The sequence below is a fragment of the Filicampus tigris genome, chromosome 8 (genome assembly GCF_054856515.1).
Source record: "Filicampus tigris isolate MCC_2025a chromosome 8, RoL_Ftig_1.0, whole genome shotgun sequence".
In the NCBI taxonomy this organism is placed as follows: Eukaryota; Metazoa; Chordata; class Actinopteri; order Syngnathiformes; family Syngnathidae; genus Filicampus; species Filicampus tigris.
In genome coordinates, this window is record NC_141224.1 from 19,920,264 (window position 1) to 19,947,307 (window position 27,044).

Consider the following 27,044-nt stretch of genomic DNA (forward strand, 5'->3'; position numbering starts at 1 on the left):
TAAGGTTAACATCAATGCTGACCCAAAAGAACATAAAGGCTTGTCTTAAATTTGCAAAACACATCTGAATAATTTCCAAGACTTTTGGGAGGATACTCTATGGACTGATGAGACAAAAGTTGACCTTTTTGGAAGGTGTGCGTCTCGTTACATCTGGCGTAAATGTAAGGCAGCATTTCATATACCAATAGTCAAATATGATGGTGGTAGTGTGGTGGTCTGGGGCTACTTTGCTTCTTCAAGATCTCAACAACTTGCTGTGATTGATGGAACCATGAATTCCGCTCTTTACCAGAAAACCCTGACAGAGAATGTTAGGCCATCAGTTCATGACCTTAAGCTGAAACAGACTAGGGTTCTGCAGCAGGTCAACAATCCAAAAGGCAACTAATAAATGGCTTAAAAAAAATAAATTAAAATAAAAAAATAAATTAAAAGAAAAACCCAGACGCAATATTTATCAGAATGCCCTGTTTCAACTAGTGGGCTTGCATAGAACATATTCTTGACAAAAATGTTTGGGTTGACTTCCTCTTTTAACAAATGTACATATAATAGATGACCCAAGTAAACATGAAATGCAGTATTTAAATGATCATTTTATTTATAAAGTGCGGGGGAAAAAACTATTCAAATCTGCTTGGTCCTGTATGAAAAAGTACTTGTCCCTGAAACATAACTGGTTGGGCTACCTTCAGTAGCAGCAACAACAGCAACTCAATTCTGTGCAAAACACATCAAGTTACCTTGTGTATTAAATGTGCTATATAAAGTTGCCTCCCCCCGCTAGTAGTTAGCTTGCAGGGTAACTCCCAACTATCCATTAATTTGCTGCGTCAACCCCATGGCTGCGGAGAAAGGCTGAACCACTTGAAATAAGGTTGCTGATAAAATTGATAGGGAATAAGAAGTGAGTAAGTGAATGCATGTGTATGTGTCTGTGTTTATAAGCCAAATTAAAGCGGATGCGGAAATTCATAGTAAAGTGCTGCGAGTGAAAGTCAGTAATGGCTGTGCTTGTGTCACGACTTTCTGCCACAGAAAGCCAAGATGACGAAGACGGCAGCTGCATATGAGACACGCGAGAATAAAGGAACACCCACAAAAAGAAACAGAGAAGTTGATGAGATGTTCATTTCGCCGCTGGCCAGTTGCTGCATTGAGGATTTTTTGTTTTTGACTTCAACTAGCGGGCTTGCTTGGAACATATTCTTGAAAAAAATATGCTTGGGTTTGACTTCCGCTTTAATGATCTTTAACATTAAAGTGGCAAAACTATGCAAAAAATAGTAAATGTTTGAGAAGAGGACACATTTTCACAGCACTGTATATCAAATGAAAAATTAAAGCATTCTCCTTTTCTTCCTTCGAACAATTTAGCACTTACCCTCTGCTACTGGAAGAGCCGGTCCTATTTCCAGAACTGTTGCTGGAGACCACAGAGATGGCATTTGCAATAGCCTCTACAGCAGATAAGCGCTCAGCAAATGTGTTCCGCTCTGACCTTTCAGCCTCTGAAAAATAATAACAGTTATTTAGCATTAGTATGTGAGGAAGAAAAAAGCAGGCCATTCAAATATTGGTATGCTGACTGAGTGCAACAAGAATCCCTGGAAAATGTTCTGATCATGAACGCTTCCAAATGCCACAATAGGCTACATGCCACAAATGCACACATCCAATACGATTGAAAAAGAATACTTCGATATCAATCAATATGAAATACCAGAGCTGCCAGCCTACAGAGCTTCACTTCCATAATTTGTCAGAATTTTCAGATTTTTTGTCAAGAACATTATCGTTTGACAGTTATTGGAACATATTAGGTACAGTAATGAGATAAAAAGAATTACACATACTGTTTAAATGTACAACACAATAATTACTCTATATTTAACTCATTCACTGCCAGACATTTTCAGACCCTCTTTTACACTAACGTTTGACAAAATTTGAAAAAAATTTAAATAGGTTCCTGGGATTGAACCGCTGGAGTGTGTAAAGACAAGTAAATTTGTCAATGGCAGTGAATGAGTAGATTATTTATTACAGCAACCTTGCAATGGTGCAGACAGTTGAAGCCTTAATCAAAGTATGAGATTTCAGTGTGCCTCCTCAAAAACAAAAACAAAATGACCAATTCTATGTTCAACTGTACTTAAAAAAACATGTCTATTAAGGTAAATAAAAGTTGTTTTAGTTTTAATCCATCTGTGAGAACTATTTCTTTGCATGCATCCCATGTTATAACTTGGACAACACATTACATACACATACCACAGCAGACTTACCCTCCTCTTCTTTGGTTTCCTTGTTACTAACAGGGAAGCATACAGATACAGCAGCATGCAGAATGTTGCGGTTTCCATCACAACGGTGGCCAAGAAGTGCACTGAGGGCATGGCTTCCCTGATCCAATAGAAAGGCTTGTTCAAGGTTCACCAGATACTGCCGGCACGCTTCATAGTCACAACGCAAAACATGCTGCATCAGCGTCTGTTTCTAAATAAGACAGGGAGAAGTTTATCACACACATGGATGGCAAAAGTTTTAAACAAGGTAAAAAGTACAGTTAGCTTCTACGAAAGCTATATGGTCCAATGTGACATAACATTTACCTCGACAGCCATAATGATAATAGCAGCTTTCTTTTTAATGGTGGAGTTAGAGGGGAGATTGGCAAGAGAGTGCACCCCCATTCCCAGGCTATTTATTGGTGGCAGATCTAGCCAATCAGGATCTCTAATTCCACCCATGCAGTCTTTTGCCATTGGGTAAATTGTGCCATTTCCATCTCGAAGAATGATGGGGGATTCCTACGGGAAGAATGATTTCCAGTTATCAATATGTCATGCCATGCGCTCAATTTTAAAAAGATAAAAATCATCTCACCTGTCCCGCAGTAAAGATGGCCACGTTACGCTCATTCTGTCCTAGGAAAGCCATGTTGCTTGTCGGGAAGTTATTCTCCTGCTCAGCTTTGCCAGTGGCCAAGTCAAAGATACAGTACCGAACCCAGCTACCAGTCTTCAGTACTGCATGAACTCCTGGAAGAAGGGAATATGAACAATCGAGCATACTCATCCAAATCGAATTACATGGTGATGCACAAATGGCAGACCTTTGGAATCAACGTTAACAGCCAGGATCTCTGCCTTTTCTGGGATACAGAGCTTTTTGGGTGTGCGCTGAAAACAGTCAGGAACCTTTGGAGTTCCCCCAGTTTTGACCACCTGCCAAGACACACCAAAATCCAATTGATGTAGAACGCAATACATGGGTGAACATCGGAAGAATGTGATTATTTTATTTTTTGGTTTTGACCTGCAGCTCATCTATTCTAAGGAGCCTACAGTCCTGAAGCAGTGAAGATGGGTCAGAGTCTGGGGGGGCAGTCGTGCTCTGGTTGCTCACGCTGCTCGCTGTCCCCGGAAACTTCACTGCAACATAAGCACCATCCACTTTCAGCACCTAGGCACCAGGCGAAAATGGAAATTTGTTAAAATGAGCTTTCATTGTATAGAAACATGGATAACACTCAGACAACGAATCTTAAAAGGTGCCTGATGATACGGTGAATTATGAAAAGTATTCACGCTTTCACGCTTTACTTCTTCCACATAGTTACAGCCCTATTCCAAAATGGAATAAAGTACCCCCACCCCCACTTCAAAATTCTTTCCACAACACCCCTTTATGACAACAAGGAAACTATATTTTTGGAATTTGGTAACTTTATATATACAAAAATATATTGCGTAAGTATTCGCAGCTATTGCTCAATACTTTGTTGATGCACTTTTGACAGAAATTACAGCCACAATTTATAAGTCATAAGCTTGTCAGACCAATCGTTGGGCAGCTTTGCCCAATTGTCTTTGCAGCACCTTTCAACCTCAATCAAGTTGGATGGGACGAGTCAATGCACAGCCATTTTCAGATCTATTCAGAGATTTTCAATCTGAGTCAAGTTTGGGGTGAAGAGTTTGTCTGAAGCAACTCCTTCAATACCTTGGCTGTGTTTAGGGTTATTGTCCAGCTGATGATGATGATGATTAGTCGCCCGAGTCTGAGGTCAAGATATATATACAAACAAAGGTATCCCAACATATGTTTTCTTAGGGCTAGACATCTGGGGCAGCAATGGTTCAAACCAAACAAACAAATCAAATCTTTTTGTAACATATCTGTGGTGCAGCACACATTGATGAAAACAAATAACATTCCTTTCTTCACCAATCTTTTCATGGGTTCTAAAAGTCAAGAAACAACTTACATTTAAATATATCACTAGGGTGAAGTGCTGTAAATACCTTCCAGATGCACACTGTATGTGCAAGAGTTCAAGACATAACATTTTAGTACTGACCTTTCCCACAGGGACGTTTTTAACATCCTCAACAAACACCACCTCTCGAAGAGGCCATTGTTCCTCATTCACTTTTTCCTCCTCCTTGGGGGCTGGGGTGGACCGCCTTCGCTCTGCAAGATTTACACCATATTAAATGTTAACACATGCAGCAAATTCAAACAAAATGTAATATTAAACTGAGGGAAATGTTTGACTGGCAAGAGTACTTATGCAATGACTAAGTGGTAATTACGTGTTTTGGGATAAAGGTTTGTTCTTCTGGTCTAACTATGGTCAGTAGGGATGGGAATTTCGACTAATTTGCCCGCCGACTAGTCTCAAATGTTATTTGCGGGTAGTCAACTAGTCTATAAGCAAGAAAACTTGAAATTTAATACATATTGAATTCAAAGTTGAAAATGCAAATGTTTTGTGTATTTACAGTAGGGGCTATTTTAACCCAATCATTCAGGATTTAAATGTTAATTTAAATTCTATATTTATATATATTTCAATAGATGTTTTTGTATTATTTTTCACATTGTCATAATTTTGAGAAGTTCAAGACAATACAATAATGCAGCTGTTACTGAAAGCATGCTACTGAACACCAATTGATTGGCTAACCTTGTCTTGCTTTAGAAAGAAAATATATATGACAAACAACGCTGCATTTTAAGGTCAAGCAAGGAAAGTCTCATCCAAGCAATTTATGTAATCATATGGTACCTGATGTATCTGCATGTACAGTAGCTGCTGCTACGTATGATATAAGCTAAATATTAGCTAGATATGTGCATTTGAGTGTTGAACTCATTGGCTCAATATTGCAATTAAACGTATTTAGCCGATTCTGATTTTGGGTCATGAGCCGCATTGAGGCCCAATGAGCCGGCCGGGATTACAGACCCCGCGAAGGGCGACTGCTGCCACCGCGGTGTCCCGGCGGCCGCTGCAGCTGTGGAGATCTGTGGGAAGGGCCCGCCCCACCCAGAGTCGCCACCGCCGCTGCCCACGCTTGCCGGCCGGGACGAGGAGCTGAGCGCGACTGGGGGCGAGCTAACGTGCTATTGTTGCTACACATCTTGCGGCAGGAGCCCGAGGCTGCGCGCCGCACATGTGGTTTCTCATCGATCCGGGAGAGTGGTTGTAAGCGAGTTTATGCTTACAAAGCCTACAGACGACCTTATTATCACCTGCTGCATCAAAATACTGCCAAATGGTGACGTTGTTTTTCGTGGGAGCTCCGACATCTCTTTTCTTCCCCAAACTTAGTGTCCCTGCCTCCTACTATGTGTGCGTGTGGGCGGGGAAGAGAGGAGCTATTCTCTCTCTTGGTGCTTGGCTTGTTTACAGAGGCAGAGAGACGTGAGGAACAAGATGCGTGATAATGCAGCGTTTAACCGACTAGTAAAATACGAAACGTTTAATAAATCGTAGACGGTTAAACGACTAGTCGTGCACATCCCTAATGGTCAGTTAGTTGCAAAAATTTGGAGTTACACTATTTGCATTTTTTTCTGAATGGTTCATGCACTGAATATTTTTTTTTTTAAAAAAACCTAAAGAATACGATATGTAAAGAGCCAACATGCTCAAATGCTGATGCATTTAGAAAATAAAATGCTGATGAAAGCCTGTGCACCATCTGTTTCAAAGTCATCGGGCTAAAAAGAGCACAGTGGGTGTGAGACTGGAAGCCAAGGAGAAACTGCAAAACATGACCGCTCGAGAAAAGTAGCGGTCAAGTGGGAGGGAGAGACATACTGTATGGCAGTGAAGCACTGCTGGCAATGGAGGAGGTATCACTGCATGTAGAAGCTGGGGAAGGGGGAGGGCCCATCTCAGTCTTCACCAACTCCGGCTTACTTTCCGTCCTAATGGGAATAATACGAGTTGGATTAATTCGATGCATCTGATTTATTTTATTCATATAATTTACAGGCACACATGGGTCAAAACAAATGAGTTTATCGGATGAAAAACGGGGGATAGAATGAAACTGACTTGGTTTCTTGGGTTTTAGCGGTCTTCTCCATGTTCTTTAAGCTCTCTGGCGAGCGCAGCTGAAACCTGCAGCTGTCATTCATGTTCCACACAGACTCCAATAGGACACCAACTTTGGGAATACCTGCGTTAACTGAAAAGGCCACTGCCCCAGCATGGTAGAGAGGGTTATTCCTCAGGCATACCTAAGGAAAGAAGTAAGAAAAAAAAAGTCTCACGCCCAACAATCAATACACTGCAAGCACTCCAGTTTCAGTTCAGTGACTTAGAGAGGAAATCAACCCAAACATATTTTTTTCAAAAATTTGTTCCATGCTGGCCCACTAGTTGAAACATGGCATTCTGATTAATATTGCTTTTGTGAAATATGAGTTAAGGAGCAAACTCTACCCCTTTTTAGCCATCTCATAAATGCGTTTGTGGAATAAGAGTTAATCCACCCGTTTTTATCCACCTCTGGGGCGGCCATTTTGTCATTTCTGTCAACTGAAAATGAAATCACAAACGCTCAGGGCTCAGGTAACGACTAATCACGGTTCAGCTTCAGAAAACAGGTGAGCCATGATTGGTCATTACCTGAGCCTTGATCAACTGTGATGTCATTTTCAGTTGACAGAAATGACAAAATGGCCGCCCCAGAGGTGGATAAAAATGGGTGGATTAACTCTAATTCCATAAACGCAATATTTATCAGAATGCCTTGTTTCAACTAGTGGGCCTGCATAGAACATATTCTTGAAAAAAATATGTTTGTCTTGACTTCCCTTTAATTTTTGCACTTCCACCATTGTCAAACAATTGACTATAAATTGTACCACTATTTGGCATGAGTATGGTGGTGTTATAACCAGAGGTACAAATATCCAAAGGGTGGAGTGCTAGATCAGTGGCAGCTCATTGACTGATTGGCTGAAAATAATTGCGGGTGGGTGTAATGTGATGGAGGAGTGTGAAAAGAACAGAAAATGTATTTTCTCAAACCAAGTGTGCCCTGCTTTCTGAACTGGGTTTAATGTATCAACCTGAACTATACAGGCAGACAGCTAATAACTTTCGAGCATAAGGAACAAGCATTTAATACAATTCTGTGGAATGTGGAATGCAGTTGAATCGCAACAAAAGTAAAAAAATAAGTAAAAAGTTCTTACTTGGGTTCCCACTGTGATGTTGGGTATTGAGGAAATGCCAGCACTAGACTTTGGCTTTTTATTCTTGGCTCTGGCCTTTTCAAGCATTTTCTTCCGTTGACTAAAAGGCACCACACCCCTGCAAACAGATGGCAAAACACCAATATTTATGCATCTCTTTTATATCATTATAATCAGGAAAATCAGATGGACATTTTGAAATAATGTCATCCAGAAGGTGTCACATTAGATTCTAAATGTAATCATCACCAAATAATTAAGCCCATAATGATTGCCCATCAAGCTTTGGATTGATTGGATTTTGGGCTGCAGCTAGGGCTGTGCAATGAATCGAAATTCAATTACGATTTTGATTCTTACACGCCACGATTACAAAATTGGCATAATCGTAAAGAAACAATTATTAATACTAATTGTGAGTTGTTTTGAGGAATGCGCACACAAGTTACTCCGCTACGCCGCCCTCTCCAAGCTAGCTAGATAGCTAGCAGTATGTAACAGTCAACATTTAAATTTGTTTGACCCAATCAGCATATTAAATTTATAATTTATCAGAAGCAAATTACTTTAACTTTGTGTAAATATTACTTTAAAAACAAAACAAAAAAGGCACCAGACAAAGGTCTAAATGTATAGATGAATAGCATGTCTGCTATTCTGTCAAAATTGGCATTTTACTCCAAGCAGTTTACTACTTTGGCAATTTATAAGTGCATAGCAAGTTAACTCGTTTGTTTGTACAAGGAAACCATACTTTAATTTATACATTTTCAATTTAAATCTAAAATAATAATAATAATTTAATAAATGTTGTTGGGTGCAAAACGAACTTAAATTATTATAGCGTTTCAAAGAATTTTGTCTTAATATTTTTTACATGTTTAAACCTGCTCTTGTTTTGTAGCAAAAAAAGAAATAATCGTTTGAATAATCGTGATTTCAATTATTACCAAAATAATTGTGATTAATATTTTTTTCATAATCGAGTAGCCCTAGCTGCAGCTATCGAATATTTTGGTATTCAGATATCATACAGAAAATTCTATTGAAGAATCGCATATACCGTACTCAAAATACTCAAAGATTAATTTCACCCCTAATTGGATCTAAAATTGCAGTGATATTTTTTACATGACATGTATTTTATGAGGGCTGTCACTATCAAATCTTTTTTATAAATAAATGGACTCTATACAGGGCAGTTTATGACACATTTCCTGTGTAAAATACGGAGGTGTATGATCTTCCAGCTACTGATTATTCTAAACTACCAGGATGCCTTCTGGAGGAAAATTAACCGCAATCTTTAAAATTGTCTTTACGTGGATTTTTATAATAGGTATATTCGATAGCTCGGAGACGATTCAAGGTGGAAATGTCCTCCGAAGTTGTGACTTTTTTAAGACTGAGGAATCCCTCCCCAGCACACTCTGAGGTGTACCGACAATTATGTTCAGCTTTTTATTTGAACACCTACAAAGTTGCTGTACAACAAAGGTGATAGAAAGTCTATACTTTTGGCAAGACAATTTAACTATTGCAACATAGAATGGACGTACCTTCGTCCATTCAATGTTGCAATAGTTAAATTGTTCGTCTTTCTTGTTCTTGCTTGGCTCCCCGGCGAGTCACAAAGCTGCACTCTCTGCACTCCCTCTCTCCCCCGCCATCCATGCGAGGCACCAGGCTATGTTGGCCGCTCCGTTACAAAGCTTTGTGGGAACATTTATCCTCATCCTGCAGTTAATAGTATATCCTTGGCATTATTGGTTGTCTTCTATGTTTTCATAAGCTCAAATTTGTTGCATCCGCACCATAGAACATGACAAAGACGTATTCTATTTTGTGTTTTGTGTGCCCTCTAAACAAAGTTAGGTTGAGCAGATCAAAATAAGCCATGGAAGTCTATGTTCACATGGACCCGTAGTACTGTGAAACAGCAAATTGCTCATTAAATGGATAACTGGAGAAATTAATAAGGGAGGGTATACATCATTTACACCAAATTGACATAATTTCAGCAGACTGTGAGTATATTTTAAAGCATTTGATGCTATCGCTATGCGTTAAGATTAGCGACCTGAAGTTAGCATGCCTTTGTAACCTAAATGCGATTGAAAACGGGTCGATTAGTCAAACGCGATATTAATCAGAATAGTGTTTAGTCTAGTTGGAGCACATAGAACACATTCTTGCAAAGAAAACGTTTTAACTTGACTTTTTCTTTCATGTCATTGCATAAGCTATTCTTCTTACCACCAGTAGAGGCCATTTTCTAACTGTGCACAAGTGTAGAGTGCACAGCAGTAGAGGGACACCATTCGCTCCCCTTGAAGTTCAGGAAAAGCTTGGGCACTGTGCTCAAGCTTAGCAGCTACTGTGCTTAGTGTGTCATCAACCCAAGTTGCCACCTACACAACACACACAAAAATAATAATGATTCATGAAATAAATACTGCGTGTACAATAGTATTAAGTACGTAATTGAACAGCCAAAACCATACATTATGTCCATATGGTAAAAGGTTATAGTCGTACCTTGTTGGTCTCTGTTGCTACAGTGGCTCTGATACTATTGGCTGACAATAAGGTGATCCTCTCGTTGGCCAGCCCCAGGAAAGAAACACGTGGATGATGAATGGAAGGATTCTGATGGGGCAAATGATCAAAGTGAGACAGTAGCTCTCAATGATTCTTAAAAAGCCGCACTGTGCAAAGATGAACTGTTTTAACCACGCACATTTTTTTCTTTTAACAAACAGCTTGAAGCAAAAACAGTACATGTGACAAACAGCTTGGAGCAAACATACTTGGCGTCTTATTTGAAGAACTGTTTGACCAAGAGTTTACCTCAAAGTGATGACATATGAGAGTTTAAGTGTTTTAATAAGTTTATACAGATATACATGTACAATATATTCATATTAGAGGTGGGCGATATATATCGTCATCGATATCATCGTCAATCTTGCTTTCACGATGTGTAATTTTACATTATAGAGTTTTTAATAATGCCTCTAAATTAACGGCAGAGGAGGAGGAATTGGTAATCATTCGCCGAATTAGCGGGCAGGACCCGGTCACGTGACTCTGTTCGCACTGCAGCCGAGCTGTTTCAAACATGGAGTGTCGAGCGGGGATTCATAGCGAGGCGCGAGTCCACGTCCTCCGTAGTCTGTAAATGGTTTGGGGTTGACAAGAATGATGTCGGTGGGAATAACATTGTTAGATGTACCAAAACGGTCACCGTGAAGAGCGATTCTGTTGCACCACGACCCATAGGGATTACGAGGAAAACTTGGCGACCGCGAAAGCACGCCAAACAAAAGCTTAAACACACAAACTCAGAAAACAGTCGCCGAATTGAACCAACAAATATAAACGCACGCACTCACGCACACACACACGCAGTACTTTAGCGAGCAAGTCAAATGTGACATCCTGGATGATCGGTTAACATCCAGTTTACAATTTAAAAAAATATATTTTAACAACCAATTTGAATAAAACAACTAAGTTACTATTACTAGGTCCATTATGTTTGGTTGCTGACCTGAGCATTCCTGTAAGGTTCCGGTTCACTCCATTTCCACTGATAAAGTTCTCCTTTGGAGCTGACAGCCACCAACTCAGAGAACATGGCCCCAATGCTGACAAACTTCACACCATCCTGAAGGGAAAATTAGAGCCCTCAATGTGTGGAACAAAACATCTCGAATGTTAGCTCAAGCATGCACAGCAACATTATTTTTTCTATTCCATACAGAAACTGAATCTTCCGACCTCGAATTTGTAATAGTTTTAAAAAAGCCTCCCAAAATGTGTAAATTGTAGTAGTTTTAAAAAAGCCTCCCAAAATGTGTAAATCTCAAAATGCCTTCAGTGAATCTCTAAGTAGATACTAGGGGTGTAGCGGTACGCTAAATCACGTTTCGGTTTGGTTTTTTGGAAACTTCGGTTCGGTATGTTTAAAAAAAACAACTGAAAAACTGATTTTATTTTATTTTTTTAAATATGTTTAATTTGAAAAGATGAAGCAAACGGTACATTTTTTGGGAAAAAATATAAGCGAACCATTCGGGTGACATTCTATGAAAATTACACCAGAATAAATAATACACTAACAATAAAGATCTCTTGATTTTGTAAAATATTAAGACACTGAAATCTTTAAAAACTCAGCAGCAACAGCCTATGACACATCTAAGTATTCAAGTTAAAGCCAAGTTGTCATTACAGTACATATACGTTACAATTATTGCTAACTATATTAAAACCATTTTTATAATGAAAAAAATACAGTAACTTTAAAAAGTCTTTATGAAATTGTATACACGTTTTTAGCATTGAAATCTTTGAATGTTCAACAGCATATTCTAACGAATTGGGTTGTCTGTGTTGTGGTCGGATTTGTGTGTTGCTGAGCTGTGATGTTTCCGAGGTTCATTAATGCATCGTACGGCCAGCGAGAGGAGCAGCGGAGAATGCAAAGCGCGAGCAGTTGTACTTGGATGAATAAAAACGTGAAAATTAAACTATGTCTGGCGGCGCATTCCTGGAAGACGCAACAATATGATCTGATCGCAATTTAAGTTTGACGTTTTTGGCTAAAAAGACTGCTTGCTTCTTCATCTAAGAAACATTCACAGTCGGATGATGCCGTGCATGTCAGACGTGCTACATGCAACATAGCCGCCGATCTCATGTAGCAATGTCGGCACACAACTTTCGGACTTATCCACGCACCTTTCCCCATCGGCAATGGGGAACAGGAAAGCCATAATATTCCCAAATAGGAGACCGCGGTGTACGCGGGGACCTTCGAGCTCTGGCTCTTTTCTGGCTCTCTTTTTTGTGCCGCCACTCTCCTCTCCCGCGTGCAACAGTCAATAGCACCCGAGCATATGCTCGCGCTAATAATAAAAACTGATCAGAATCGGTACGCAAGGTGGACCGAAGCGAACATGCCATACCGAAACGTATTAATACACCCACGTATACCATTACACCCCTAGTAGATACCCAATAAGCAATTTTGTGAAACTATGATGTCATAATCACCATTTCAGCACTAGTGCCGTGCAATACGGAAAAAGTTTTATATTCACGATAACTGTATACTGCATATCCAGAAGTTGAATTTTTCCTTAAAAATTATTCATTTTTTGTTTCATTTATTCATAAAACATTTTATATAAACGAAGAATAAAAATAAAATGCAAACATCAAGTGCCAAAATAAATATTCAAAATATCTGGCAGTGCAACCAGTTTGCAAGGAAGTGCTAAGAATTAAAATAAATGCAACAATAAAGTGCCTTAAAGTAACATTCAAGTATGCCTTCCATTTAACCAGTAAAAATGTCAATAAATGAACAGTTACAGAAGTTGAGGAACAGTTTGTCCGCTTGTTCAGTGTGAACACTTGGGCAGGGTTTTTCCTGCGTTCAAAATTGCGTGGCGGCCGCCTCGAGTTAATTTTGTGCTCGGCCCCAGCCTGAGTGATTCAACACAGTGTAAAAGCTCAAGTTGCGTTGATTGAGTGATAGATGTCCCTCTGTGGCAGCAACGTATTTTACCACTGTACCGGCTGGACATCAAAAAGACATGAGGTGCCAGCCATTCACAAAGCAGCAGAAGAGAAGGAGAAGATGGGAGTACCTAAAAACACTCAACTTATAAGGTTCGAAAAAATAAAATACTGTAGTTTTGATAGATAGTTTAAGAAGTAATCTCAACATTCATGTGTGCTCCTCCTACCTTGTCAGGCCACCACTGAAGCTCCTCTCCAAGGGACACAGGGCTCTGAACTGGGATGTTTTTCTTGTCCAAGCAGGGTTCTCCATCACGGCTAGTGGATCCTCTCTCTGTGTCGAACGACGCACCGTCCAGCCACCGGCGCTCACGTAATCTCAACACAGACTCGCGCTCACGCAACAGCTCAGAGTCGCGCTCTAAGGGAAGAAGGAGAACTGGTATGCAATAAGGTCACACCAGTGGGATAGAAGTAAGCCACTCTCTGGGAAAGACCCGTCGACATACTTGTAAGTATAGAAAACTATGAGATTCTTTATAATCGCTATTGCAAATCAAAGTTGCAGTGCGGAGGATTGGGTGGAAGTCTATAGTTACAGGTGAGTCATTTTACACGTTCTTATGTTAAAATGCCAGTAGATAGGGAAGTGGAGTGACAGAGAAACCATGCAATAGGGAGAGAGTGGATTCTGCATTTTTTTTTTTAAAGGATGAACTTGATCTCCTTAAATATTTCTTGTTAAAACAGGTGGGCATAGCGGGCCTTTCTCAGAGAGCTCATATTTTGTACTCCAGCCATGCACCATATAACAGCAACCACGTATAGCTTTTAAAACCAAACATTCATATTACAAACCCAAATGAATAGGCGGAAGGGAAGATAATTAAGCTCAGGCCAATTAAAAATAATTCAACTCAAGCCATTTCATTAGTTTTGCATTAGGGGATGCGCAATAGGGACTCACAATTATATCACAACATTTTTAGGAAATATCGTGATAAAAGTTATGACTACATTTGAAAATTCCGCTGTGATTTCAGCTTGCAGGCAGTAGCATTCATTATTTGTTATACAATAGCAAAACATGTCAGCATTTGCTCTGTAACTATGTAGGATCAGGCATGAAAATGTAAACAGTTGACTGTGCAATACACACTAGAATGTGAAAAGGAAAAAAAGGGGGAGAGCACAACCCAGTCTGCTCAGTACTATAGCCAGTGGTGCGCGTAAAATTATTGGAGTGTTCCTCAAATGTGCATCAGAGGTTCTTGGTTGGTGCTCATTTTTTTTACGACCCACCAACCTCATGGATGAACTTAAAGACTTATAGCACATCTGGGCAAGGTTTATTGTTAATGTGTAGATATGTCATTGTAGTATAAATGAATAAACTTTTGTCTGGGTTTTTCTCTGTTTTCACTTTTGACTTCCTAATTAAAACAAGATAACTGGGTACACAATGGCAGCTAATTAAAACAATACAAATTACTGTTTTATATAAAATACATTAACATACTATTTAACACAATGGTGTTGCATGGCCTGATTGAAAATTTAATTGGCCCACCTCTGACTTGCAGTATGGGACCTTGTGATCAAGCTTCTCTAGGGCATCTTTTTTAGCACCACGGACCGCAAAGACACATTTTGACACATGCAGCGGCACAGAGATAGTTGGCTCTCCTACGAAGCGTTTAGCCAAGAATGTAGTTGTCAGCGCCAGAGCCAGCCGAGTCAAGCCATCTGCCAACAACAGTTGTTCATACACTAGGCAGAGCACCACGAGGGTCAACTTCAAAATAAAAGAGCAAACAGTATAATACGGTACATTTAGGGGTCATAAATGTCTTGCTCGCGGGCACCAGGTAGTCCCCAACCACACAAACAATAAGTACCTCGCGAGCCTGGTCGAAAAATAGCTCACCAGTCACTCACAAGTACTAGGGCTGAACGATTATGGAAAATCTAATCGCGTTTTTTCCTCCTTAAAAAAATTTGCTTTCATTTGCATTTTTTCCCAAGGTCCTTTTGTAATGTATTTTTCAACAATTAATCATCTATGTCAGTTCTATTATTCATTATATAATACTATTGTAAAGGAAAATGAAGCAATCAATATGAAAAGACAGATTATCTACTCCAATTACCAGAGCTGGGCAGTCCGTCCTTGGGCCGGATCGGTCGGATGCCCATTTCTGGGGCGGGGGTGGGGGCTGACAAATTTTTTTTTAAAAAGGGCTGGACTAAGCATGGCCGGAAGTGGATTTTAGTCCGGCCCACTAATCGGCCCTCTTGCGTGTGACGTTCGCGCGAGGTGGCCAAATTTCATCTCAGCCTACTCAGTGAAAGGCTTCTTTTTAGGCTTCTTTCTACTCCCGCAACAGCGAGAGCGACAACTGCCGCATTGATTCACATGACCGACGCATTGTGCTGTTGGTGAGAGGTCTGCAACACATGCCACGCACACATCAAGAATTGTTGCTGCTCTGATCGGTCCATTATGTCACATGTTGCGATGACATACAGTATCCCACACGGAGGAGAGAATGCACCACGCAGCTCGTTACTGCTGCTAAGCACGCTAGTTTGGCAATAACAGCAGGCACGATATCCATTGTTGTCGCTGTCTGTTTGAAGCGACGCCCCCCGACTTGGAACGCAACTGTTTCAAAACAACTTGTGTCCATGAGTATAGTCAAGCTGCGCGCAGCACTCAAGGATGACGCCGGCACATCAAGGTGGGAGTTCATGCACTTCTTCTGTCTCGTCTTTCCTACCTCCGGAAATACGTCGTAGCAAACCTGCTGTGCGGGGGCTGACAATGTTTATGAATATGGCCAGAGGGTCGCGGCCGGACGACTACCCAGGTCAAGGGTGGAGGGTTGCGGCCGGACGACTACCCAGGTCAAGGGTGGAGGGTTGCGGCCGGACCGGCAAAAAAAGGTCAAGTATCCAGCTCTACCAATTAGAGATATAAACTTTATTTTGATCTGTGGTTTCGTAAGCGTTCACCATGACAACGTAACTCTGCCAGCCACACGGGTGTGGTGTAAACACAAGTATAAACTACTGTAAAGGGACAAACTAAAGCGCAAGATTACAACAATAATGCAAACAAAACAGTAGCTTTACCACTTCCTACATATCACAAAACAGCAGCTTTACCACTTCCTACATATCACATTTCATTAAACATGATACGTAAAGGTGGACTGCACTTCTTAAAATCACTCACTCAACTTAACATACACAGCGCTGCTCATAAATTTGGGAACCCTGCAGGGATGGTGAATTTTATTTTTTCATACTGTTGTCCTCAAAGTGTCGAAGCCAGGGGAGCTTACACAAACAGTCAGACTTGATATGACGACTCGTCTCCTGATTAAGTGGTTGTTTCGCAGTGTCAGTCACTCGTCCTGCTTCTGGGGTTTTTTTTCAACACGGGATTGGGGGATTCAAAGTTGTTTTGCGCCGCTCAGCAGCAATGATGGTTTTTCGTACGGAATCGAACAAAATATTTGCCAGCAAAGGGGCTAGCTTGCTAACACTCCTTACTTCACCGCCGGCCTGCCACCGGCATACTTTATGTAAACATTATGTCATCAGATTGACAAGCGGTGTTTTTTTTTTTGTTTGGTTTTTTACTTTATTTGGCAAGCAATGTTGAGTTCATACTGTCACCAATCATGCATGACTGGCCGCCATGAAAATTTGGGGATTATTTGCATACGGACATTTGTACTTTGTCATTGCTTTTGATGCAGGTTTTGCCGGGGAAATTTTGATGGACGAATTGGCCCTTCGCCGGAGTAGCAAATATGGGAAATATTCATCACGCCATTCCCCATTTGAACTCGTCATTGGTGATAGGGGGGGGGCGAACCCTGAAAGGTATCAACAACATTTACAGTTTGCTCTTCTCTACATATGGAGCAAAATGCAAGTGGTCCAGCAATATTTTGTTGAGTTGATCACCAGTTGGAGATAGCTTTGCTTACTTTTTGTACCCTGTCAAATAATTGTATATTGTGGACCAAGCCTTCGTTTGCATTTTCAGTGATTTTGACGAAATATCTTTCTACAAAAGTATCAAGTGTCACTTGTTTGGTTGATGAAAACAGATTTTAAGATGAGTTTCCAACACCATTCCTGTGTTAAGATGCTGTAAATGCATTAGAGAGTTACCTCTGGACGATCCTAGGCGGGACAGAGAGGATCGCCGAAAAGAAGGGTATCCATAGTAACTTATGTCCTCAGAGAACATAGCATCTGCATCAATAATCACGCTGGGATGGGCTGAGTGAATGTCTGCATCCAACAAGGACATCAGGTCCTCTGCTTGGGGGAAAAAAGGCAGAAAGACTGGAAGGTAAAATCACTTTCACAACCACACAGTCACCGTTTTTTTTTGTTTTTTTTTTAAGAATGTCACTTATACAGCAATGCAATTATCTAGAATTCATTCCCAACTCTCTCCATGTAATATTGCAAATGTGAAATAAGTTGTTTCCCAGGGACATGAGGCAGCCATAAGCAGAGATAAATCCAATTTCGTCCCCATCTTCAGGTTTGTGATTGAATGACCTACCTCCAGGGAGGTAGGACTCGCTGGCTGTGTCATCTCCATCATCTCCATCTTCATCATCTCGGCTCAGCAGGTTGTTGACGGCCAGGTTGACATCCAGGTTGGTTCTCTGGAGTTCCCGAATGATCACACTCCTCGATTTCCCCTGAAGGACTACTTGGGCCTGGGAATACATAATATGAAATCATTTTCAGTAATATCTCAACTATCAACATTATCACACATTTGGCGACTACAGTGTGCTCCAAATTATGAACATAGGATTAAAGTTAAATTACTTCTTGTTTGGAGAGGTTTCTGCATATGTTGTTTGCCCTGTCTATTTAGATCACTGATATCAATCTGAGGCAGACTTGATCATTTGTTTCCTACCTGAGCCTAATTTAAATAAAGGAACAAACACAGACACAGACTTGCGTCTGGGACGATTCACGACCATGACTATGAAAGTCTGGCATGTCACAATTTTTTTTCGTCTTCCTACGTCGTCCTTCAATTGATTCCGTGGCTCGACCAATAGTGAGATGGATCGAAGAGCCAGCCCATAACTCACTATCTGACCAGCGCGCTCTAGCTCCATACAAGAATTGTGCTAATGTAGTTAACCCCTGCCACAGGAGCGCACACGCATCAAGTGGCGGGACATTAGGTTTTCACTTAAAGACATGAAGAACACACTTTTGTATTTTGTGGTTATCAGTTTGACATAAAAAAGGTTTTGTTAAAAAAAAAAAAAAAAAGTACTTTCATTCAACAATCGATAGCTGTGTGGAGAAGCTAAAGAAAAGTACTCACGTGCTCGGCTTGAGGTGCATTCAATAGGACATCTCAAATATGCATAGAAAAACTCATTCAATGCGCCAAACAGCAATAACTAGTACGTGCACACATTGCACGGGGTATGTGGGAACGTTTTATCATTTATTTGCCAGATCAATAACCTCTGGCACAGACGCAGCAAAATCAGAACAGCCACGTGTCAAACGCAAGTGTTTCATTAAAGCTCAGATGACTGATGAAAACTGCTGTAGATGGTCTGAATTAGAGATATGCGCGACTAGTCGTTTAACCGTTTAACCGTCTACGATTTATAAACCGTTATGTATTTTACTAGTCGGTTAAACGCGGCATTAAGTATCACGCATCTTGTTCCACAGAAGAGAGAGAGATAATTGCTCCACCCCCCCTAAAAAATCCTATTTTTTTGTGTAAGCGTTCATATTACATTAAAAATGTGACCTCTGTCTTGTCTGCTGTATGAACACATGTGTCGTCAAAGTGGCCCGCCTGCGCAGAAGAAGAGACGACGGCACACCCGATGTTGTGTTTGCGGAAGTAAATGTGGTCCAGCGTGTCGGGGCATTCAAGCGATTAGGTAGCATGTAGAAATAAATACAGTATTTGGGGGGAATTATGAGGCAAGGCTTTATTATCTGATTTCATGGAGACATCACTAACGATGACGTCACGTCATAACCGTGCGTAAAAAAAAAAAAATCAACTAGGACAACATATGAGAGCGACCCAGGTCGCATTTGAAAAAAAACCGGAATTGAGCCGTTCAGACTGTCATAAAAAAAATCAGATACCGGTCGCATATGGGCAAAAAAATCAGATCTGGGTCGCATTTGCCTGCGGTGTGAACCTAGCCTAACATGGTGCTAGCGAATGAGAACCTGATGGACTGGGAGTCGGTACCATTACTCATTACATTATTCATAATAAATGCCATGCATTGCATTGGAAAATGTATCAGAAATGTATTTCTCTTTCAATTGTTCATTTTTATTCAGTCAGTTGTTGTTGTTACATCAATAGAATTTAAATTAACAAACTGTCCTGAATGTTTGGGCTAAAATTTTAAACTTTTAATTCAATATGTATTAAAATTCCAGTTTTCTTCTTTACTTTTCTCCTGATAGACTAGTCGACTAGTCGCAAATAAAATTTGAGACTAGTCGGCGGGCAAATTAATTCCCATCCCTAGTCTGAATATTATTCTTTTTTTCCCCTCAGGTTTCAAGTTGAAATACGTGTTGACAGGGAATTGACTCAAAGGAGCTCCAGTTTTTTTGTGGTAAATGTTACAATATAAAACAAATGCAGGTTTATTCTTCATTTTGATTATTATTGTTATTGCACAGAGGAGGTACATGCATCTCTTCTTATTGCATTCTTATTTTTTTTTTTCTTGGTTTTGGTTTTGTGACGTCCGCAAACATGCAATGCATGGTTACACTTTTCCGTGTGAGGTTTAACTTCTGCTTACGGATGTATCATTTTGACCTTTTATGCATATTTATGGTTAACAGAATGCATTGCGTGGTGCAATACATTTAATTAATGAAATCATAAAGAAGTTAATCCCTGTCATATGTGTGTTTGTTACCACTAGTTGAATGCATGTCATATTTCACAAATTTATGTTTGATTTTTTTTGTTTGTTTTTTTTAAACCGTGACTAGGCTGTTTCTAATATAGTGACATGCAGGTCAATTCCTTGCACAACTTGCATATGTCACCCAAGATATGCCTGTAAAAATTAGGCTCCACATTAGGTTGAATTGCAGGTCTAAAGAACATCCTTATCTGTTACATCCTTCATACAGAATTAAGGTTATGGAATGGGCTTGAGTGTAGTATAAAAGTCCAGTGTCCAGTGTTACTTGTGTTCATCTGCCGTAAATGTTTAAAGTACATAAAATTAAATACAGTATGATCTGCAAATATTGGCCATTTGGCCTACGTTTTAAGAGCCATAACCGGCCAGCGTCGGTCGTGCACTCACAGTGGCTGAAGGGTGCTGTTGGTAGCCAGTGGGGCTGCCGGCGGTGAAGACAGGGAAGTGTAGGTTTCCGCGATACGGGGCCCGATCATAGGGCGAGTAGCAGTTAGGTTGGGGGAGGTACTAGTGCTAGACCATTGGCTGACCTGCTTGAAGCTGAGTGCCTGCCCTGCCGTCGGCCACGGGTTAGTTATAAGTTAATGCTTTTAAAAGTGCAGCCAGTGCAGTTGAAGGTGGTGGCAGTATACAATTAACCTGTCCAGTGAGTTTTGTTGAACCTCGTATACTGGTTCATTACAGTATACAGGCTATTTTCTATATGTGCTCTTTAAATTCTGGAATGAAAGATCAATTGTACCTGGGATATAAGTTCTTCAGGGATGACTGAGGCCGGTATGACTGGTTGAGGCTGGCTACCGAGAAGACCTGATCCCCGATCTCTTCCTGTCCGGATCACCCTGGTCTGCCGACGGGAGTCACGAGCTGCCGTTGATGATCTGCCTGAAGTGTTGCCACTTCCACCTCCTCCTCCACTCCCTCCACTCCCACTGGTGCCCCCTCCTGTGCCACCCCCTCCGGCTGCACCTCCACTTCCACCTCCGCCACTGCCTCCATTTACACCAGAGCTCCAGCGACTCCTGTACAACCAAACGAGAGAAAGTCAAGGTCAGATATGCCTGAGATAGAAAAGGATCAGGACACACAGTAACACCAGGCTGAAAAGTGATTTGTCCCTCTGACAGAAGCTATGCAGCAGTTTCTAAAATGTGGTTAAGAAGTGGTTGTCTAACAGTACTCACAACACAAGAACAAAAATACATGTAGGATATATTTATAATCGTTTCCATTATTTCATTTTTAATATTTAAAAATACTGGAGTTTGTGAGGCAAGTAATCATCAACACATGACTTAATGTACAAAGTGCCCAACTGGTGAACAGATACACTTCCCGGCGGCTAGACTGGAGCGTTCTTTAACGATTGTGTGGTACCAAATCTGACAAGGGAATACACCACGATCCAGCTGTAACAACAGAGCTGTGGTCCACACAGAATTTTACTGGACCGTTTGTCTCTGTCAGCCCTGCCAAAACTTACCCAAGGGTGTTGCCTGCCAGTCTGCCCAGTGTGTCAGAACCAGACAGGAACCAGGGGGGATCACTAGTCCTGCCTGGCCTGGAGCTCCTTCCTGTCCCTGAACCAGTGCTCAACTTTGAACTGGAAACAAAAGATGGGAGATCAGTTACAAACCTATAAGTGTCCCCATTCAGTTCTTTATTACCTGGGTGACAAGAAAGTAAAATTATCCCAGGCATTTGGCAAATGATAGGATCAGGATCCATTTCTTACAATATTACATTATTCGGATAAATGGGTATGTGGAGACTAGCATGGCAACACCCTTGGGAATCAGAATTGGCTGCAACTCGATCCTCCTTCAAGACTTTTTCAAAGTACTTGGGGTTTTGGGGCTGCAGCTGTTTCTCCTGTTTCAAGATATGTGATGCCTGTTTGGCAAGTTTCTTTGCTAGTTTGTTTAGGATAGCTATAGTGACACCGAATTGTAATAATAAATAACAAGTAGAACCCCAAAGTCGCAGAGGGCAGTTAAGGGGAAGTAGAAAACGTAGCTCTAATTTTCCACATAAACATAATAGCATATTTACGGCAAATTCACAAAATGATTAGAATCTACAGGCACTTCTAAGTGAAAACAAGACGGATATCAGGCCCAGCTCAATAAACCAACAAACAGGACAAAGACAATTTCTTAATTTGATTATCAAACAAAAACAGAGCTAAAATGTTCAACAATTTTGCATATTTAGCAGCTACAGAAAACCGTGAATGTTCTGCTGGCAAGACATAGACATCAAGAAGTCGTTGACCAAATGCATGCTCGGATGCAGACCAAGTCATAGTGATAGAAAAAGGATATATGACCTAAAATTAATCAGAAAACTACCAACATTTTAGGCTTTGAGAATGAAAGATTTGTACCAAGATTGGGGGGGGGGGTCATACCTCATGACCAGGGTTTGACTTAATCACGCGATCAAAAAAATTGACGGCGTCAAAAGGGGGTTGGATTAACTTCGAAAATAACACGCTAAATTGACAGCCCTAGTAAAAATCAAAGAGAGTAAAGAATAAAAATGACCTTTTAATTGCTGTCCTCATCGCTTTTGCCCTCTTTGGTTCATGTTCTCTCTCAGAAGTGATTTTTGCCTGGCGTGTTGTAAAGAACTGATTTAATAACGTGGCGACTGTCGATACATTACGGTCATCATATTCTTTGGCGAGATCAACCAAACGCATCCCTTTTTCATACTTTTCTATTATTCCCTGGTTTGTTTGTATGGACAAAAAAAAACAAATTTCTTCTTGTTTCTTTTCCTCATTTCTCCATCATTTTCTTGGGGTCAATAGCGAATACTGTAATTCACGTAAAACTATCGGAACACCTCATGGCCCGAGGGGCGAATGACGAGGACGCTGCACAGACATATCCATCACATATCTATCTACCTGTCTATCTACACACATAGACACGTACGGTAGAAGTCCCCCTTAGCCAATGGTATGCCAGGAAGATGCTAGGGAATAGCCAATGGCAGAGCAGCTATGAGTATGTTCCGTTCAGTAAACTCTGGAGCTGCGAGTAGCAGCCCATACTGTATTTTTACCTTCTGTATCCTGATTTTTTTTTTCGTAACAAGAGGCAGTATTTTCCTGTAGCGGCGTTTCGTAACTTGAAAATTTCGTATGAAGATACGTTCGTAAGTAGAGGTACCACTGTATACTAAACTGTAAATCAGTAAGAAATCAGACGAATTTAAGTGCATTTATTATCATAAAAATAATGCAAACAAACCTGTCGCTTTACCACTTCAACAGATATTCGACTTTTCATGATCTGAACGTGATCTGTAAATGTGGACTGCACTTCTTAAACAATTAACTTATCTACATCGATAAATAAATACAATATACATAGCCTTTGTTTAAAAAAAAAACCTTGGCGAGCTGCAGTCAGCAACATCACACATGCTTAAGTCTGGGGAAGGTAATCATACAATCAGAGGTAAGGTAATCAGACAAACTAATTCTCAAAATATATGACAACAACGACGCTTCCATTTTCAAATCATTAGACCGGAGGATGTATCACCGCTCAGTAGCGCCCTGCGCAAACATCAGAGACACGTCACTCAAAGTCAACCCTTTTATTTTGTTTTACATGTGCGGAACACATCACACTAGGGTTGCTCGATTATGAAAAAAAAATATCACAATTTCTTCGGTAATAATTGAAATCACGATTATTCAAACGATCATTTATTTTTTGGTACAAAACAAGAAAATGTTTGAACAAAAAATATGAAGACAAATACATTTCGTTGAAACACTTTCATTATGTAAGTTCCTATTGGACTAAACAAAATATATGAAATTAGTTATCAAAATAACAATAAAAGGTGCAAATATATGAATTCAAGTATGATTTTCTTGTGTAAATAAACAGTGCACTGGATATAAATGCATATTAATAGTTTTTTTTTACGATTATGCCCATTTGTAATCGTGGAGTGTAATAATCAGAATAGTAATTGAATTTCAACTAATTGCACAGCCTGACATCACACTGTGGAGGTAGCTCAAACATGACAGATCATCTATTAGCACAGACTCATATTTATCAGCCACACATTCGCACACACAAAGTTCTCCACTCGAAAACACACATCACGTGGGCAGCCACACAGCACACGGTGAAGTTGTTTTTTTTAACCTCGCGATGCAAAAAAGATCAAACATGTTAGATACTTGCTTCAAGGTCTCATGAGACGGAAAAGTCACAGAAAATTACGTACATCTATGGTACAGGCTTTTTTTTTTTTTTTTTTTTTAAGAGCAATGACATCCCTGCCTGCCTCCCCCCTGCCGATACCGCTATTGGCCGCCCTCTTGGGGCTGTTTTACTATCAGGAACTAAAAGGGATTTTATGGCTGACAGAATGTTTATCTCAGTAAACTGTACCCATACCAACCATCACATATGCCTATTATAAGCAGGGGTGCACATAAGCGGTGCGCAAGTGCGCATCCGTAATGAAAATAGTCATGTGTGTGCCACTTTCGATTGCTTCAGTGCACATTTGCATTCCAAGCATAATGTAGCCACATGTCTGTGATTGCAGCTCAGTGCCTAGTCCAAAAAGTAGAAAAGTCCAAGCAGGCACAACAATAGTTTCTTAGGGCTAACTTCAGAATGTAAGACAACTAAGGCATGGAGATCCATGTAGAGTATTAGTTGTGAGGCTTTTATTTTGAAGTTGGCATTGTGGCTCGTTGCATAGTATGAACAACAGTTATGGTGGCCATCTTGACTTTGCTGGCACTCACAGAAATGGCGGCTACTCGAGCGGTGGTCATCTCAGTCTCGGTGAGCCACATCTTCGACGATACGTCAATATACGTGAAAGTGGTCTGTGGTGCAAAGAAGATTAGGCAGCGAAACGCTGCCCTTAACTCAACTAAATTATCTCATGATCTGACACAGTCTCAAATTCAACTCAAACTGAACCGGTTGCTGAGGGCCACACCAACATGCTAACTCAATTGTTTTAAACATGAACTTAATGTCTCGCTCTCTTTTTTTTTTTTTAACGCAATAAATTGCATTGTTACTTGAGTAGAGCTGGTATAGCTTGATGTAATTAGAAAATTAAAATTCAAAACAAGTGAGAAAAATTTTTAATTAGCTCAAGCGCTCCTTATAGGCTGGGGAGTAGACTTCAACGGACACTTGGATGAGCTTAACATTGGCACTTATATAAAAGGTTTGCATGTAAAAATGACATCAGTACTAAAATGCTCCCCCCAAAAGAGTAGTGATTTAGGGCCTTTTTTGTGATTAGATTTACGACAAATTGCCTCGCCCCTTTTCGGGGCCGGGCTTGTTATTTTTCGGTCTCAGCGGTCTACGTCACGGGAGGAGGCAAGCGAGGTAATATTGCTCGCTTTGTCAGTTCTGTTGTCTAAAACAGCGACCGATCGCCACCAAAATGCAAATGCACATTACTTCTCTTGTCCACTTCAACCAGTGAAAGTATAAAAGTGTTCTACACAATAGTTTGGATTTATTGACATAAAACGTGATGTTGTCATGATCACCTCCACAAAATCAAAAATACCGTGGCGATCGCTTCTCCACTGACATAGGCTGAAGGGGACAAGAGCATGAATGCGCACACGAACCTCGACTGCTTATATTTCTGACATTTAGCGACGCTAAACTCGTGTCAACTCTCAGGAGGCAGACGGCGACTGGCAGTGGGCAAGCAATCAGGCAAGCATGGATCTTTATTTCCCCACCCCCCATTCGCTCCATAGCTAACAGTAGGATAACGGCACGTCTAATAGCAACAACTAGCTTCAGGCTGTTAAAATAAAGGCGTTAGCACAACATTCGCTCCTTACTGTCCGCGCAGCGTGTGGAGGTGATCATGAGCCTGCGTCTTCATGTCGCGGGGTTTCCTCCCGAGCAGCCGCGTGCGTTGTCCGACACCGCTTGCAGCCGCGAGAGTGAAGCGGCAACCGGCGTCAGAGTGAGGTAAGACCTCATCGAACACCGGGGGTGTCTTGAACGTGCGCATCCGACTCCACAGCCAAGTGTAGCCGCATTGAAAAGCACCATTTCGGCTGTTACGTTCCATTGGACGGCGTGTTGTCGGTCGAAAAACTGTGGCCATTCCTCATCCAAATAAATGTGCACGTCCACTCATTCCCACATTAGTCTCTGTACATATCCCGACTGGTGTTAAATGCCTCGCCCGCTAACCGTGAAAAGCAAAGAAGCATTTTTTTTTTTTTTTTTTTTAAGCAAAGAAGCAGTGTGCGCTCGTCCCAGCATAAATCTATGTAGCTCTGCTCACTTCCACATTTCCTCATTCTCATATAAATCAGCCACGCAGAGGTTAATCCTATAATATGTTGAAGTGGGCATTAGTAAGGATGTCCGCATACATTTTGGTGCCAATTGATCAACGTTTTTGGACGTTATAAGCAATGAAAGTACGATTTCCAATGGAGAGTTTGTAATCGGTTCCTCCAGTGACTCCGACCGAACAAGGATAGAATGGTAGGGTGCGCAGCCATTCTCCTCATTAACAACGGACGTTATTCATGGAGTAACTTATTTCCTAATTTCTCCAAAATGAATGGATAAAATAGAAAATGAAACCTCTTTTTATTTTCCTGATCAAAAAATATATAAAATGAACTTCTCAGTGAAAACATGGCCATCCTGGCCCCACCGTCCCTTTAAATTACTCCGCACACATTGATGCTGGCACCCTGACACAGTTGCCATTGACACAGTGATCAGTTGGAACTGATCACTTTTTAACAATCCAGGCGGGTTTATTCAAATGTATTGTTTAGGCTAGCAAAATCGCTACTCTGGTTCTGACATCACTTTGTCTCATAGACCAAAATTTATGGGGAGAGATTTATCTAAATTCACACTATTGTTTCTAGAGAGGAAAATAGTGTTCTGCTCTGCAATTTAAATTTCTTATAAAATGTTGATTATCTAAAAATGAAAAACAGCTGGCCATTGTTTATCA

General features: G+C 40.7%; 1 protein-coding gene across 3 annotated transcripts in view; it reads right to left on the bottom strand.

Moving 5' to 3' along the window:
• ubr5 (ubiquitin protein ligase E3 component n-recognin 5) overlaps positions 1–27,044 on the bottom strand; it is a 69,669-nt gene that overhangs the window by 29,954 nt on the left and 12,671 nt on the right. For all 3 annotated transcript variants that reach the window (XM_086037592.1, XM_086037593.1, XM_086037591.1), the window contains exons 5-22: positions 21,511–21,630; positions 20,770–21,049; positions 17,630–17,789; positions 17,227–17,379; positions 13,266–13,477; positions 11,060–11,176; positions 10,045–10,155; positions 9,763–9,917; positions 7,507–7,624; positions 6,359–6,543; positions 6,119–6,228; positions 4,370–4,482; positions 3,325–3,471; positions 3,122–3,233; positions 2,893–3,047; positions 2,619–2,816; positions 2,292–2,502; positions 1,388–1,514 (exon numbers count right to left, since the gene is read on the bottom strand). In XM_086037592.1, the coding sequence (XP_085893718.1) occupies positions 1,388–1,514; positions 2,292–2,502; positions 2,619–2,816; positions 2,893–3,047; positions 3,122–3,233; positions 3,325–3,471; positions 4,370–4,482; positions 6,119–6,228; positions 6,359–6,543; positions 7,507–7,624; positions 9,763–9,917; positions 10,045–10,155; positions 11,060–11,176; positions 13,266–13,477; positions 17,227–17,379; positions 17,630–17,789; positions 20,770–21,049; positions 21,511–21,630 (2,784 nt within the window). The remainder of the gene's footprint in view (positions 1–1,387; positions 1,515–2,291; positions 2,503–2,618; positions 2,817–2,892; positions 3,048–3,121; positions 3,234–3,324; positions 3,472–4,369; positions 4,483–6,118; positions 6,229–6,358; positions 6,544–7,506; positions 7,625–9,762; positions 9,918–10,044; positions 10,156–11,059; positions 11,177–13,265; positions 13,478–17,226; positions 17,380–17,629; positions 17,790–20,769; positions 21,050–21,510; positions 21,631–27,044) is intronic.